Raw genomic sequence first — 17,425 nt, forward strand, 5'->3', positions numbered from 1 at the left:
GCTGTATCAGCATTTCATTACTAGGGAGGGCTGCATTGGGTGTTTCATTACTAGAGGGGGGCTGTATCTTATTTTATTATGTGGTGACTGCTGGGCATGTTATAAGTGGAAGGCTGCTGCTGGGCATTTCATTAGTGCAGGGAGGCTGCAACCAATGCATTTAACACCCTAAGCTTATACTCGAGTCAATAACTTTTACCAGTTATTTGTGGCAAAATTAGGGGGCTCAGCTAATACTCGGGTCTTATACTTGATTTATACTTGAGTAAATATGGTAGTTATTTTTTGCACTGAGCTTTTAAATTCATAAAAAATCATTTTGAAATTGCAACCTCATTTACATTATGATATTTAGATGTTTGTAGCACTTGCGAAAATGAGCTTCATCTGTTTCCCCCTTTGTGCTTCATGTCATTAGATTATGCCAGGGGGTTCTGAATTCCTCTTTGTGATAAAATGATATGCAGAGAATATGTGAGAGATTTATCTTTTCTTTTATCTGTTGACACCAATGTTGGAAGAGGAAAGAATAAGAAATGAGTGTTACATAGTGAGTGTTGCAGCAGCCAGTCTTCCTTTATTACACGGAGCTGTCTGCTGTGAGATAGGAGCAGGAATGGGCTTGGCTGAGGGGAGGCACAGCCAGACTTTGTGTATCACACTGAGTTGTCTGCTGTGAGATGGGAGCCGGAAGGGGCTTGGCTAAGAGATAACAGCAGCCAGTTTTCCTCTATTACACTGAGCTGTCTGCTGTGAGATGGGAGCAGGAAGGGCCTTGGCTGAGGGATGGCAGCAGCCAGTCTTCATCTATTACACTGAGCTGGCTGCAGTGAGATGGGTGCAGGAAGGGACTTGGCTAAGGGAAGGCAGCAGCCAGACTTTGTGTATCACATTGAGCTGGCTGCTGTGAGATGGGAGCAGGAAGGTGCTTGGCTGAGGGAAGGCAGAAGCCAGACTTCCTGTATCACACTGAGCTGTCTGCTGTGAGAGGGGAACATGAGGGGACAAGTCTAAGCTCTCTAGCTTCTTGTAACTTGTTGCTAAGCTGTACTTACCCTTCAACCTATTTGCTCTTATGTGGCTCAGGTCTAGTAGTTCAGGTAGTTTACACATAAAATACTATGGCCTGAATACTACACAACTAGGGCTAGAATAAAATATGGGGCTACTTGACACTGCAGTATTAGGAATAAGCCTGTCAACTTTTAAAGTCTATGGGGGACATATATCTTTATTTCTGCTAGTTTATTTGTAAAATTTTTTGCAAATTTTCACTGAGACTTTTGCTGTCGTTTTTCAAATACTCCTTAGTCTGCGCTTTGTGCCTATGTATTTTAATTTTCCAGATTGTACTGCGACTTTTCACTTATGTATCACTTTTTTGTTTATTTTTGCAACCTTTTAGGTGCAAATCTGCACCTGGTCCAGGCTAGGTGCAAAGGAAGGATTTTTTTTTCATAGACCCTATTTTAACATGTAAATTGGAATCATTTCACATGCTGTAAATGTTTAAAACATGTGCGTTCACATTTTATTGAAATTTATTGGTTACTTATAAGGTTGAGGTCACACATGGCGTTAACACATGGGTTTTCAAATTCATCACAACAGATGAGAAGAGCAGATTTGCCTAATTACAGTGCTGTCAACATGGAATTCATAAAATGCATGTGATAACACAATGTTAACATGTAGGTTGTATTAATGACATTTTGTAACCGCCATTTTGACAGCAATACAATTGCAAATCCTCTCTTCTCCGCTGTTGTAATGTGTTTGAAAACGCATGAGTTAACATCACATGTAACCACAGCCTCGTTTGTCATCATCTCTCTGGGCTATGACTAGAGTGCGTCAAAATCCTGGGCAAAATTGACGGTAGTGTCCACTCCTGCCAGGACAGGAAAAACTAAACATGTATCACAAGAAAAAAGACCTGCCAAAAGTCTCAATTGTACAACAAAAACTAAGATACATGTCCCCCTATGGGGATAAGGAGCAACCAAGCTAAAACATGGGTCAGCTGATGTGTATGCATGTATCCTTTTATAGGAAACAATAACAAGTCCATCTATGAATTTCATAAACCAGACAATGATAAAAGGCTTTATACTTCATGGAATCTCAGATATTCCTGAATTACATGTTTTCACCTTCTTTCTTATTCTACTCATCTATCTCCTCGGACTTGCTGGAAACTCGGCCATTGTACTCCTGGTCTACCTTGACGTCCACCTGCACACCCCCATGTACTTCTTCCTGTCTAACTTGTCCATTATTGATATGTCCAGCGCAACTACAGCTCTGCACCGGATTTTGGTTGCCTTTGTAACACAAAACAACATAGTTTCCCTCTTGGCATGTATGACCCAGTTATATATTTTCTGTTCTTTAATGAGTAATGAGATCTCGATTTTGGCCGTCATGAGTTATGATCGCTATGTAGCCATCTGTAGGCCTCTACATTATCACACTATCATGAGTCGTAGACTCTGTGGACTGATGGCATTAGTCAGCTGGGTATTTGGGTTCATCGAAATGATTCCAACTGTTTTCTTTGTATCACAGTTCACTTGCTACATTTCTAAGGAAATTGATCATTATTTCTGTGATGTGTTGCCCATTCGGGACATTACCTGCAGTGACACTTCCCTTTTGGACCTTTACATCCTAACTGTTGGGAATAGTAACATGATTATTTTACTTTTGCTTACTATAACTTCCTATGTTTTTATCATCAAATGCATTTTAACAATAAGCTCCAGTGCCGGCAGAAGTAAAGCCTTCTACACGTGTTCCTCACACATCATGGTGGTTGTGATGTTCTATTCCTCCATCTTCTTACAATACATAGCAACAGTATCTGGGAGTAACATGGGATCCAACGTATTCTTCTCTCTGTTTAACACGTCTGTTGTCCCTATGCTGAACCCACTGATCTACAGCTGGAAAAATAAAGATGTAAAATCTGCTCTACGCCGAAAACTCAACTTCTGCTCAATACAAAAATAAAATATTTAAACTTTTTTGACAAATCACAAAGAATAAGAGTTTTCTACTTCGAAAATATCGGAAAGCTGAATAACTTTTCATTACACAAAGAATATTAATTATTTGCTAATAGTTGACAACCCCTTTAATGATTCTTTGAATTGTTATTATGGTGATACCATGTGTTTCTTTAAGTTTACTGTTTTTTAAAAAGCAATCATTGTATTTCTGTTCATTGGTCTGGTAGGCCTATTTTACTAGCTATGGAGGTCTTTGTAAGATCATTAGGAGCCACCAAAATCTAAAGTACCCTCCAATCAGTTCATAGGGCCACTGATGGACTGTGAGGCACTGTGACTTGGCTACTGCGGGGGGAAGGGGGTACTATGACTATTGGCTACTTACAGTAACATACAGTTTAAGTGACTATGTCCAAGATTTAGCCAAAAGAAGTAACATTACTGTGCCAAATAGGTTCCAATCCCATCTATATATGTATCCATTGTAATATGTGAGTTGAGTTGATGTGTATGGATATAGCTTAAAAGGAAGAAAATATAAACATCTATCGATGACTTCCATAAATGAGACCACGATAGAAGCTTTTATACTTAGAGGAATCTCAGATGTTCCCGAAGTACAAGTTCTAATTTTTCTCCTGGTTCTTATCATTTATCTCCTGTGTCTTGGGGGAAACCTGATCGTTCTACTCCTGGTCTGCCTTGATGTCCACCTGCACACTCCCATGTACTTCTTCTTGTCCAACTTGTCTGTGATAGACATCTCCAGCTCCACCACAACACTGCACAGGATATTTATCTTCACAACCCACAAGCACAAGATTTCTACCTCGGCCTGTATGACCCAGTTGTGTATTTTCTGTGCATTAACCAGTACAGGCGGTCCCCTACTTAAGGACACCCGACTTACAGACAACCCATAGTTACAGACGGACCCCTCTGCCCCATGTGACCTCTGGTGAAGCTCTCTGGATGCTTTACTATAGTCCCAGACTGCAATGATCAGCTGTAAGATGTCTGTAATGAAGCTTTATTGATAATTCTTGGTCCAATTACACCAAAAATTTTGAAACTCCAATTGTCACTGGGGCCAAAGAAAAAAAATTGTCTAAAACTTCCATTATAAAATATACAGTTTCGACTTACATACAAATTCAACTTAAGAACAAACCTCCAGACCCTATCTTGTATGTAACCCGGGGACTGCCTGTAATGAGATCTCAGTTTTGGCCGCTATGAGTTATGATCGCTATGTGGCCATCTGTAGGGCTTTGCATTATCACTCTATCATGAGTCGGAGACTCTGTGGTCTTCTGGCCTCAGTCAGTGTCTTCATTTCAAAGTTCACTTGTTACACGTCAAGGATAATTGATCATTATTTTTGTGATGCTTTGCCCATCCGGGAAATTACATGCAGTGACACAACACTATTTGACCTTTACATTCTAATTTTTGGTAACATGACCGTATTTGTATTAATTCTCTTGACCATAACTCCTTATGTTTTTATCATCTCATCTATTTTAAGAATAAGCTCTAGTGCTGGGAGACGTAAAGCCTTCTACACGTGTTCCTCACACATCATGGTGGTTGTCATCTTCTATTCTTCTATTGTCTTACAATACATAGTGACCATTTCTGGGAGTAGCATGGGATCCAACAAAATTTTCTCTCTGTTGAACACGGCTGTTGTTCCCATGATGAACCCACTGATCTACAGCTTGAAAAACAATGATGTTAAATCTGCTCTAAACCGGAAACTTAAGTTGTGCAGAAGCTAATCATAATTTTTTTTTCACATTTTCTTGAACCTATTATTTTTTATGTCAAATTGTAGATACACAGGATGAAAGTATTTTTTAAAATCACGTCTTCATGTAGAAAAACAGATACATAGATTCATAAGAGGGAGATGAGGGTCAACGATAGGAGAGAGAAATGAGGGGGACAAAATATGAGGGAAGATGAGGGGCACACAATATGACAGGGAGATAAGGGGGCAACAATTTGAGGGGTAGATGAGGGGGGCACAATATGAGAGGGAGAGGGGGACCAAAAGGAAAGAGGGCATTTTGAGCAGGGTGAGTGCCAAATAAAATATTATAATGGGCACTAGAATAAAAGGGGGCATTATATGTGAGGGTGAAACAAAAAGGCGGGTATTATATGTTAGTGGGTATTTTATATGGGGTACACAACAGCATGGGAGCCAAAGGAAAGTGGGATTATACTGTGTGAGAATATAAAAGGGTGGAGTAAGGGACAACTCATTTCAATCCCTCTTTCTCGAACAGGTAACAGTAGTTTTATGTTTGGCTTTGGCTTTTGTGCTGGGAACAGCCCAGCCCATGTATGGCACGGCACTCGTATACACACTTTAGGTTGTTTAGTAATCCTGTTGCTAAGAATTTGCTTTTGGGCCAGTTGCATTAACTTTATAAACATCTCCTAAAATAACAATGTCAACCCCAAAATTCATTGTCATAATCCATTTTGACCTGCACGAGGCAGTATAACTCTATATTCAGTATTAAGTGACGTTTCCTGGAAATCAGCAGGTTTCTTCTGTAGTAACTTTTAGGTTAATGTGAATGAGGGAGCATTATTATGTATCCACAGTCCCAACTATTAATAGCTGGAAAACAATTCTGTAATGTACTAAAAGCTATACTTTATTTTACTGATGAGTGAGCTGACTGATAGATACAGCACAATAAGACGCTAAGCTGAATGCCTGCAATTACACTTGAAATACAGGCAGTCCCCAGGTTACATACAAAATAGGTTTTGTAGGTTTGTTCTTAAGTTGAATTTGTATGTAAGTTGCAACTGTATATTTTATCATTGTAACCCCAGATTGATTTTTTTTCTATTCTCTGAGACAATTGGATTTTAAGAATGTTGGATTGTTATAAAAACCAGTATTATCAATAATGCTTAATTGCAGACACCTTTGATAACTATTATAGCTGTTTATTGTAGCCTACAGATAAATACAGTAATTTAACAACATTCAGGAGGTCCGTTTGTAACTAAGGGGTTGTTTGCAAGTCAGGTGTTCTTAAATAGGGGACCGCCTGTACTTTGAACTAGTTGCGCTCCCAAATATATAAAAATAAAAAGTTATTCTATATTTTTCTTAGACATTAGGAGAAGATTTGGCTGAAGACACACTACAAACTTTGCGACAGATTTCACAGAGAACCCCCTAATTTATTCTATATTGGCGGAATCTGCATGGATTCTTCTAAAAATATAGTGCAGGTCTGTCAAAAACCGCATAAGGTTTCACCATGTGAACACGCCCTTGGATTCAGACTTATATTTTGCATTTCATATGGCAGGTCTTCGAAATTTGAGTTAGGTTTTTAGTCACTATGAACGTATTCTCCTGCTTTTCCATGATAAGTAATTTTTCGGAGATTCTTCCAAATTTCTGGGATCAATAGAGAACACAACTTTGAGTCTCTAATGTCAACAGCATTTATCCAAAGAGATAAGATGAGGGCTCCATTTTATGAGAAACGTATGTGAAGCCCAGTCTGTTCCTGTGAAGACTGAGGATGAAGTAAATAGATGTAACTTCATGATCTGGTATAGAGCTTTAGGAAGCATGGGTGTATACAAGGGATTAGCATCCAATTTCACACTGATGTTACCACATAAAATTCATATGTCATTTAGAATCGGATTTCCAGCTGGCAAATCAAATAAGGGAGAATTTTTACCACAGAAATTCATGTACGGGCCTTGTATCATGCCTCACATTGCTGCTCCCAGTTAACTTACACAATGCAAAACATGGCTGATATGTAATGTATAGGAGAATTATTACCACATTTTATGTAGTCTGTAAATCTCATGTACCTGCTCTAATTTACATTAACCATTATTTGATGCTGTGTGTTACCATAAATAGAGTAATATTGCCACAGGTGTTTATACAACCCACGATATCTCCTCATTACTGCTCCAAATGACCTCACATACTCAAGAAATGTCTGCGGTAGATAATTACTACCGCAGGAGTTTGTGTTTTTACTATTTCTCCTCATGTACAACTTAACCCTTTCACGACCCGTGACGTAATAGCACGTCACGGGTCGGCCGCGGGTGCATGGAGAGGGCTCACGCGCTGAGCCCTCTCCATAGCCGGTAAGTCTTTGCTGCATATTGCAGCAAAGGCTTACCGGTAACAGCCGCGATCGGTGCCAGCACCGATCGCGGGTGTTTTCACCTCGATCGCCGCCGGCAATGCTGCCGGCGGCTTCAAAAGCATGGCGGCGCGTGGGCGCCGCCATCTTTTCGAGGATCGCCGCTCCCCGTGACGTCATCGGGGAGCGGCGACCCGTCGCCATGGTAACCTCGGGTCTCGCGAAGACCCGAGGCTACTTCTGGTTAACCCATGCATTACAATGTGCTATCAGCACATTGTAATGTATGAGGAGTAAAATCCCCATATACTGCCATACTGTAGTATGGCAGTATATGATAGGATCGTGCAGACCCCCTAGGGTTAAAGTACCCTAGGGAGTCTGAAAAGTACTAAAAATAAAAAAAAGTTAAAAAAATTATAATAAAAAAAACCCTAAAAACTCAAATCACCCCCCTTTCCCTAGAACTGATATAAATATAAATAAACAGTAAAAGTCATAAACACATTAGGTATCGCCGCGTCCGAAAATGCCCGATCAATCAAAATATGATAACGGTTTTTCACTGCGTTTAATCCCGTAACGGAAAATCGCGTCCAAATTCGAAAATGGCACTTTTTTTGTCATTTAAAAAATTCTATAAAAAGTGATCACAAGGTCGTACAGTCCTAAAATTGATAACATTGTAAACGTCATCAAAAGCCGCAAAAAACGACACCACCCACAGCTCAGTACACCAAAGTATAAAAAAGTTATTAGCGCCAGAAGATGGCAAAATCCCCAAAAAAATTTTTGTACAGGAGGTTTTAATTTTTTTAAATGTATGAAAACATTATAAAACCTATACAAATTTGGTATCCCCGTAATCGTACCGACCCAAAGAATAAAGTAGACATGTCATTTGGGGCGCACAGTGAAATCCGTAAGATCCAAGCCCACAAGAAGACGGCACAAATGCGTTTTTTTACCAATTTCACTGCATTTGGAATTTTTTTCCCGCTTCCTAGTACACGGCATGGAATATTCAATACCATCACTATGAAGTGCAATTTGTTACGCAGAAAATAAGCCGTCACACAGCTCTGTACATGGAAAAATAAAAAAAAGTTATGGATTTTTGATCATGGGGAGTAAAAAATGAAAATACAAAAAAGGGCCAGGTCCTGAAAGGGTTAAATCAAACGCAAGCATGGCTAATAAGTATGCAAGCTTATTACCTCACGCACTGAAGAAAAGTTTTACCTCATGCTCCTGTCGTGTCTCCTCTTGTATCTGCTCCCATTCATCGGATACGCTGCCGAAATATGTCGTTGCTGGATAGTCTTACAATCTATACATATATCATACAATGACTGATATATAAAAGCTTATTACCTCAAATCACTGTAGATATGACTACTAAATGTTACAAGAGAGCAATATTACCTCACGTATATGTCACATTCACCTCACGCTCATTGATATACTGGCAGAAGGAAGCATAGCCGTCACCAGTGGCGACACACTCCCCCAATTATAATGTATTGTTTATAATACTAGTCTTCTCATAAATGAAAGATACACCATATGGGCCCTATATGCCTCATTGGCCCGGTTGTGACCGCACCCCTCAAGTTACGCCCCTGGCTTCGCCTCAGTCTTTTACAGAATACGCTGTATACTGAGCAAAGTCTTACCATCCGGCTCAGTGAAATAATACGCTGAGCGAAGGCAACAGAAACATATGGGGAGTGGATGCAACATCCCCCAACCTCTGCTTAGCAGATGAAGGATGCTGGCGATGTCCCTGTCCATATGAAAACAGAATAAACATACAGTGGGATATGTCTGTGCCATATGTTGTAAGGACACATTGATAATCAGTCCTTCCAACGTAGGGGGGACACACGTGTAAACCCATCCTTAGGCCTCATGCACACTACCGACATGGGGATTTGTGCTCTGGCCACAAAACCTCCACTACGTCAATGAATTATTGAGATGACCTTGTTCTTAAATCGATAAGCAAGAATCGAACTTTGTACAAAAAACTTAACACAGCATGCTAGAGGGAAAGGGCTGAAGCTCCACCATCATATGGTAGTAAATTTAGATTACCAAGAAAGTAATACAAGAGAGTTAAGTAAAATCAAACCATAGTTTTAATTAGTGACATAAACACATCTTGTCAATAAAATCATAAGTCACCCATAAAAAGGTCTATTAGGAATATTAAACGTTATATCTACATATAGGGTTAGGGGAATAACTTAAACTTTTATGTACATAAGAGCCATAGGTCAGTGGATAAAAAGACATCAGATTCCAACAAGGGATAATCTGAAGTATTTAAGATTAGTGTAAGAAACACCAGGGCACATCATAGACATCAGAAACCCTGCGCGTCCTGGGAGTTGTCATCCTCTGACAGGCCGGGACTGGTCGCAGCGATGTCCTCCTCTTCTCCCAGGATCTGAAGCCTCAATGCAAGTGGTAGGAGCAGACTTGAAAAGTTAAAAGCATTGTTAGCGGATGCCTCACGGAAAGGATCGTTCCCAGCATCAGTGTCCGATTCTGCGGGAGAGAGGGACCCACTACCAGCAAGACTTCCCGCTCCCCAGCGGTCTGGAGGTGGGGTGTGCTTAAACAGACAGTGGGTGCCATATGGACATACGCCAAGGGCAGCATAATGGCGGCAAACATCACGAACAGCACCTGGGTGCTGAAAGAGGCAGTTTGATCCATACGGGCAGCCAGTGGGTGAGCGCCACAGGCGGCATTGCTTTTTGCTGTAGAACGGTGAGGGCCGACGCTGTCTGAGACGGATTGTATCCGGCACTTCCCTCTTCTCACTATGGCCATGTATGAAAAGGCAGCGAGGACCATAGCTACAGGTTCCTTCAATATGGAAAGAACGGCACAGTTCAGTCTTGTACTTTGGATGCTGGAACGGTGGACGGAGGTCACTGAGGCCATGGGCAAATTGGCAGCGACTTCTGTAAGCACAGAAGCCACTCTCCGCATATCGATTGCATAGCTCAGTCTTGTAACGCAAGGAGGAAAATCCTGTGCCCTTGGGTGCGGTGCAGGAGGAACCTAGCGGGGTCTCACCCAAGGGTGGACTTATCGATGAGAAGATATCCAGACTGTTGGAGAACTGCAGGAACATCTGCAAGACAAAAGCAACTGTTTAGAAAAGTTCATCCACACACCAAACAGATTGGTATTCCCAAATAGGGAAGGGGTTAGGGGGGAGAGAAAATTATTCATGCTAGATATGCCAAGAAGCTCCTGAGACTTAAGGCGCACATTTATTGAAAAACATGCAAACCACACTGTGCAGAGGGCGCTAGATTCAGGATTTGTGGCATCCATTCTGCATGAACCCTCTGTACAGCCCTGACAGAGTGCTCCTCTTTTTGCTGCACCTTTAGCATAGGGCGCGCAACTCTATTCTGTGGGACTTTACATGTTATATCTGCCGCATGGTCCAACTGAAGAATAATGCGCCTGCACCACAAAACTGAAAGCAGTCTGTGCCCGTTTTCTGGGGGGACTTTGCTCATTCTTTTAGTAAGTCTGCCCCTTAGCATCCACAGATTGGATGAAAACAGATTGATAAACATCTAAAGCAGTGCAGATTTGCATCGTGAGAAATACTCTTGAAGGGTTTTGAGTGACAATATTGGTTTCTATTAGTTGGAATAAGGCATAGGCCAGCATCACAGGTGAAACATTAAAAGAGTTTCGGGAAACTTAACAGAAACAGTTTTTTTGTCTTTGCTTTTGTTTCCATTGAAGATTAACATCTCCCACCTCTCAGCTGTAAATCCTATAGGAAACCATTCAGACATGATAACCCCCCAACAGCAGGCCACGTTACCCAGCCGCTGCAGTTTGTACTTCATGGGGGACACGTATCACTACATTTGCTTTCTTCTGTGTGACTTTTTGCAGTTTCAGACTTTTTAGGTGCAGAATAAAGTAGTGTACCAAAGTCATCTGCCTCAAGGATTTAGTGCAGTGTGTCATGTTTATTTTTGTAGCCCAGATGTTTGTTGAAGATTGAGATTTTTGGTCTCTGAAATTGTCCCATTCCGGCACCTAATAAGTTCCAAAACAGAACATGTTAGACACAGACTTACTTTTAGGAGCTACTATTTGGGACTAAATAGTCACACACCACAAAAAGCCGCAACAGTAAGACTAAACAGCCAAAAAACGGTGATACACATGCCCTCATGTCTAGTGTTAGGACAATGCTCACCTTCACCTCCTCATTCTGGTCCATGGTTAGCAAGTCTGGAAGTGAGTGAACACTAGATACCACTTGCACCCCTCCACATCCCCAGCTATTTCATATCAACTGAAAGCCAATGAGGGAACAGGGAAGAGGCGTGGTAAAGGGCAGGCAGAGTTAAACTTAAATTAATGACACCTGCGCCTGAGGTTGTCACTTGTGATGGTGCGTTCACATGTTCAGCTTTTCAGATGCAGTTTTTGAAGCCAAATGCACGTGTGGATCATGAGGAGTGAGAACATATCATTGATGGTGCGTTCACACATTCAGGTTTTCAGGTGCAGTTTTTGATGTCCAAACCAGGAGTGGATTGAAAAAAAGGGGAGGAGCAGCTTCTTTTGATGATATGTTCTCACCCATTATGACCCAACACATGAGTTAACAAAATGTATGCGCCCATGCATTGTAAACACATATGTTAACATTGTGTTTACAATGCGTTTTGTAAACAGAAACGTTAACAGTAAAGTAATTAGGCAAATCACCTCATCTCGGCTGTTGTAATGTGTTTTAAAATGCAATGAAACCGCCACCAAAGCGCAACGTGTGAACGCGCCCTGAGGCTGGTGCCACACGTACGGCTTTGGCCGGCGCCACACGTGGCGCTTTGTCTGCGCTTTGCGTTAATTTAACGCGAAACACCGGCGGCTCGTTCCCGATCGCAGGCGTTTCCATAGAAACGCTGATGCGATCGGGCCGAGGTCCGCCCCGGTGGGCGCGATTTTGTCTGCGTTTGCGTTTGCAAGCGCTGACAAAGCGCCGCGTGTGGCGCCGGCCTAAGGGTGAAGACACACATGGCGTTTTTGGGCAGTTTTTACTAAGTGCGTTTTCAGATCGTTAAAAACGCATGCGTTAAAAAACGCATGCGTTTTTGTCCGTTTTTCATTGCGCAATTTCGGAAAAACGGACAAAAACGCATGCGTTTTAAAAAACGGATGCGTTTTTAAAGATCTGAAAACGCACTTTGTAAAAACGGCCCAAAAACGAGTTAAAAACGCATGCGTTTTTGTCCGTTTTTTATTGAGCTATTTCGGAAAAACGGACAAATACGCTTGCGTTTTCAAAAAACGGATGCGTTTTTTAAAAACGGATGCGTTTTTTAACGCATGCGTTTTTAACGATGTGAAAACGCACTAATTAAAAATGGCCCAAAAACGGCCTAAAACGCCACGTGTGTCTTCACCCTAAGGGCACGTTCACAAGTTGCGTTTTGACCTGCGTTTTCATTGCGTTTTAAACGCATATACAACAGATGAGGAGGGGTGTTTTGCCTAATTACATCACTGTTAACATTTCCGTTTACAAAACGCATCGTAAACGCGATGTTAACGCATGCGTTAACAACGCGTTAACGCACTTGTTTTGTTAACGCATGTGTTAACATTGCGTTTACAAAGGTAAACAGTAATGTAATTAGGCAAATCACCTCTCATCAGCTGTTGTATATGCGTTACAAACGCAATGAAAACACAACCAAAACGCAAAGTGTGAACGCGCCCTAAGGGTGATCGCAGACGTGCCGTCTTGGCTGCGTTTGCAAGCCGCGGCCCGGAAACGCCTGCGATCCGGAACGAGCCGCCGGTGTTTTGCATTAAATTAAAGTAAAACACCGGCGGCTCGTTCCCGATCCATAGAAACGCCGATGCGATCGGGACGCCCCGGTGGGTGCGGCTTCGCCTGCGTTTGCATTTGCATCACCCTTAGGCCACGGTCACACAATCCGCTAGCAGTCCGTTCATAACGCGACGCTAGCGCACAGGGGGTGGTTCTCCCTGGAAACACGTTTAATGTGTGCTAGCGTCACATTATGAACGGACTGCTAGTGCAACGTGTGACCGCGGCCTAAGTGTTTGATATATAAGGCAAGTAAATCTATTGGTTTTTTGAGACTTCTGTCTGGAAAGTTGTACAAAAGGCTGCTGTCACATGGTGCGTTCTTGGGCCGTTCTTGCATGCGTATGTTTTTACATGCCTTTGGCTGGTTTGAATCCTGTATTAAAATTTAACAGCTGCTAAAACTTCTACAAATTAAGAAAAACAGATTCAAACCAGCGATATGCACGGTAAAGATGAAAGACCAAAAACGCACCGAGTGACAGCAGCCAACGCTGCAAATGTGTAATCTAAACTATTGCCTATTCCTAATCTTGACTGAAGTTTATTTTCCAACAGTTCCAACATTTTACCGTAATTGAGAAAAACTGTGCAACTTTTTCAGTCATTCACATCAGGATTTTTAAGACAGATTTTTGGCACTTTTGTTAAACTCTATTGCAGCAAACTTAGCAAAACGAGTGTAATTGCATAAATTATGCAAAAAATTCACTGAATTCAATGAAAAAAGTTTGATAAATGACCCCATGGAGCTTACAGAAGGTTTTTTTGCACCAAAATTTGTGACTTTGTAAAAGATCCATTTCTGGATTCCTGAGATAAATCAGAGGCAGCACTAGACTTATAAATTGCAGCGAAATTTGCCGGGTGGGTGTCTTAGTTGCATGGCTCACACATGGTCAGACTGGCCATTGGTGTACCTGTGAATGCACCTCCATCTCCTTCGACTCCGCCCTTATGGCAGCTGACTCCATGCCCCATCACTTGTTGGCCTGTTGTACACAGCAAACAAGAATTGAGAGGAGAGAAGAGCTGCTGGGAAATGTGGATAGGCGAGTATCTGTTGTTTATTATTATTTTTATTACACTGCAATGAGGTGAGGGGGCCACAAATAAGGGGAGGGATGAGAGGTGGAAAATGACAGGAGCCACAATAGGAGGGGGTGATGAGAGGGACCTAAATATTAGGAGGAGATGAGTGGGGTCCATAAGATGGGGGGGATGTGAGGAGCCACTATAAAAGGGCAGAGATGAGAGAAGGCCACAATAAGAAGGGGGTAACAATGAGAAGTGACCCTCGATAAGAAGATGGGAAGGAGAGGGGGGGAGATCATAGGGGGCCACAATATGAGGAGAGGGGCCACAATATAAGGGGGAGATGAGAGGTCACAATATGAGGAGGAGATGAGGGGCCACAATATGAGGGAGCATTAAATATAATATAATATTGGGTATTATAAATTATTGCAAACAATGGGAAAAATACAAAACAAAAACACATCAGTGTTTTTTCCATCATTAATAAAAATACATTTTGCCTGATGTATTTGTACATTTGTATATTTGTGCATTGTTTCAGTGTGGCCTATAAATGTGCAGTTAATATTCCTATGTAGTTGTAGGTGGACCCCCAGAATCTAGGTACCCCAGTTTGACTCTGGGTTCACTTAAATTAATACTTGTGCTTATACTGTATACTATTTATGGAATGTGTGACGCTGGATATATATTATACATAGATGGATACAGAATAATAAGCTATAACTGTTAGTGCCCTTATCCACATCTTGCCGGGCACCTTCATTAGACATTATCTGCAGGTTGTGGAGACCTCGGAGGAGCTGGCTTTTGGACGTGCAGTATTATTTCCTTCTTTTGTAGCCCTCCCATATCATTTTGCTCCCTCCCCTTTGTAGGAGAATTACACTATTCCTCATTCCTCTAGTTATACGTTTCCTTTCCCTTCTATTAAAGTTTTTTGCAGATCATTTCTCTTTTTAATAACACATATAGGAGCTGGTCCGCACAGGGTTTTATTGACCTCGTAAGTAGTTTAGTCTTGTGACCTGTCCTACCAGTAGCAGGGAATTAACCTTGTCCTTTCTCTGCTGCTGCAGGAAGAAGAATAGTATAAGTATAATTCTGGCTTGTTACTGCTCTGTATATACTATGGCGCAGGTTTTAGCAGCTAGATATATTGTGATCCTTTATATAGAGTTTAGGGATTATATACCCTCCATATCACTGCTATATACTGGTTACATCCTGTAAATAAATGCTGTGTCTTTATACTGCGGAGGGGGACAGTGTGCTGTCTATCAATATACTGGTGGCAGTCTGCTGGCTACTTATATACTGGGGGTCATGTGCTGGGGCTAATTATATATTGGGGCAAGTGCTGGGCTACCTATATACTGGGGGTCAGTGTGGTTGGGCTAACTATATACTGGGGAGACAGTGTAATTGGGCTACCTATAAACTAGGGGAAGTGTAATTGGGCTACTTACATACCAGAGGCCAGTGTACTGGGGCTACCAATGTGCTGCAGCTACCCATATATGGTGTGGTAGTATGCTGGGGCTACTTATATACTGAAGGGACATGTGCTGGGACTAGCTTTATACTGGGGCCAGAATTCGGGGCTACTTATGTGCTTTGGCTACCCATATACTGGATGGCCGTGGGCTGGAGCTACCTATGTACTGGGGACAGTATGATTTGGCTACATAAATACTGGGAGCAGTGTGCTGGGGCTACATATGTACTGAGGACTCTCTACACTGGGGGGATGGCAGTGTGCTGGCTACCTATATACTGGAGGCAGTTTGCTGGTTACCTATATTCTGGAGGGCATGTCCCGGGGCTACTTATATACTGGGGGCATGTGCTGGGGCTACCTATATACTGGGGGCAGTGTGCTGGGACTACCTAAATACTGGGAGGCAGTGTTCTGGGGCTACTTATATGCTAGAGACAGTGTTTTATAATAAACGGGGCATGTGTTTCTGTAAGATGCTTGGTTCTAGTACTGTACTTCTATATTGACCTAATTTGAAAGACACTGTACATATTAATTAAAGGGGTATGGTGTATTTGTTAGAATAATTTGGGGGGGGAGCAATGTCTAAGACAGCTTAGTGGGCTAGTGCTGCAAACACTACCAACTATACATAAATGTGTGTCTCTAATATTTTTATTTTGGTGGGGGGGCTGTTTAACCTAAAATCGGGGCGAATAGTATAGTAATTTAATGACCTGGGGGAGGGAATTTTGAGATTCAACCGTGTACAATAAATTACCTAGAAACTGCCATGACTGTATACACTGCTGTGTAATGTCCTCTAAGGATTATAAACTCTCCATGTGACTGCTATATACTGGTCTCATGCTGTATACATCTCTGTAGTGGCCTCTACCTTTATATAGAATCTAGTGATTATATTACCGCCATATCACTGCTATATACTAGTCACATGCTGTATACATCTCTGTAGTGGCCTCTACCTTTATATAGAATCTAGTGATTATATTACCACCATATCACTGCTATATACTAGTCACATGCTGTATACATCTCTGTAGTGGCCTCTCCCTTTATATAGAATCTAGTGATTATATTACCGCCATATCACTGCTTTATACTAGTCACATGCTGTATACATCTCTGTAGTGGCCTCTCCCTTTATATAGAATCTAGTGATTATATTACCGCCATATCACTGCTTTATACTAGTCACATGCTGTATACATCTCTGTAGTGGCCTCTCCCTTTATATAGAATCTAGTGATTATATTACCGCCATATCACTGCTTTATACTAGTCACATGCTGTATACATCTCTGTAGTGGCCTCTCCCTTTATATAGAATCTAGTGATTATATTACCGCCATATCACTGCTATATACTAGTCACATGCTGTATACATCTCTGTAGCGGAATCTCCCTTTATATAGAATCTAGTGATTATATTACCGCCATATCACTGCTATATACTAGTCACATGCTGTATACATCTCTGTAGTGGCCTCTCCCTTTATATAGAATCTAGTGATTATATTACCGCCATATCACTGCTATATACTAGTCACATGCTGTATACATCTCTGTAGTGGCCTCTCCCTTTATATAGAATCTAGTGATTATATTACCGCCATATCACTGCTATATACTAGTCACATGCTGTATACATCTCTGTAGCGGAATCTCCCTTTATATAGAAGCTAGTGATTATATTACCGCCATATCACTGCTATATACTAGTCACGTACTGTATACACATACATCTTTGAAGAGGCCTCTCCCTTTAAATGGAATGTAGTGACCCTGAAACAACCTTTCGTTTAACCCCTCTTAAAAAATTTAATAA

General features: G+C 41.5%; 3 protein-coding genes across 3 annotated transcripts; 2 read left to right on the plus strand and 1 right to left on the minus strand.

Moving 5' to 3' along the window:
* The first annotated feature begins 2,094 nt into the window (after nucleotides 1-2,094).
* On the plus strand, nucleotides 2,095-3,012 carry LOC140076417 (olfactory receptor 2AP1-like). The gene has a single exon (XM_072122946.1). It carries the CDS (start codon nucleotides 2,095-2,097, stop codon nucleotides 3,010-3,012), a length of 918 nt encoding a protein of 305 aa, XP_071979047.1.
* Nucleotides 3,013-3,562: 550 nt separating this feature from the next.
* Nucleotides 3,563-4,792, plus strand: LOC140076418 (olfactory receptor 8G17-like). Its single transcript, XM_072122947.1, has 2 exons — nucleotides 3,563-3,848; nucleotides 4,236-4,792. Exons 1-2 carry the CDS (start codon nucleotides 3,563-3,565, stop codon nucleotides 4,790-4,792), a joined length of 843 nt encoding a protein of 280 aa, XP_071979048.1.
* A 4,496-nt stretch (nucleotides 4,793-9,288) lies between these two features.
* Nucleotides 9,289-11,555, minus strand: LOC140076658 (uncharacterized). Its single transcript, XM_072123282.1, has 2 exons — nucleotides 11,412-11,555; nucleotides 9,289-10,313 (listed from the first exon to the last, which is right to left on the minus strand). The coding sequence occupies exons 1-2, from the start codon at nucleotides 11,433-11,435 to the stop codon at nucleotides 9,534-9,536; spliced, it is 804 nt and encodes a 267-aa protein (XP_071979383.1). The 5' UTR covers nucleotides 11,436-11,555; the 3' UTR covers nucleotides 9,289-9,533.
* Between the last annotated feature and the right edge of the window lie 5,870 nt (nucleotides 11,556-17,425).

This window comes from Engystomops pustulosus, chromosome 9, assembly GCF_040894005.1.
Source record: "Engystomops pustulosus chromosome 9, aEngPut4.maternal, whole genome shotgun sequence".
Taxonomy (NCBI): domain Eukaryota; kingdom Metazoa; phylum Chordata; class Amphibia; order Anura; family Leptodactylidae; genus Engystomops; species Engystomops pustulosus.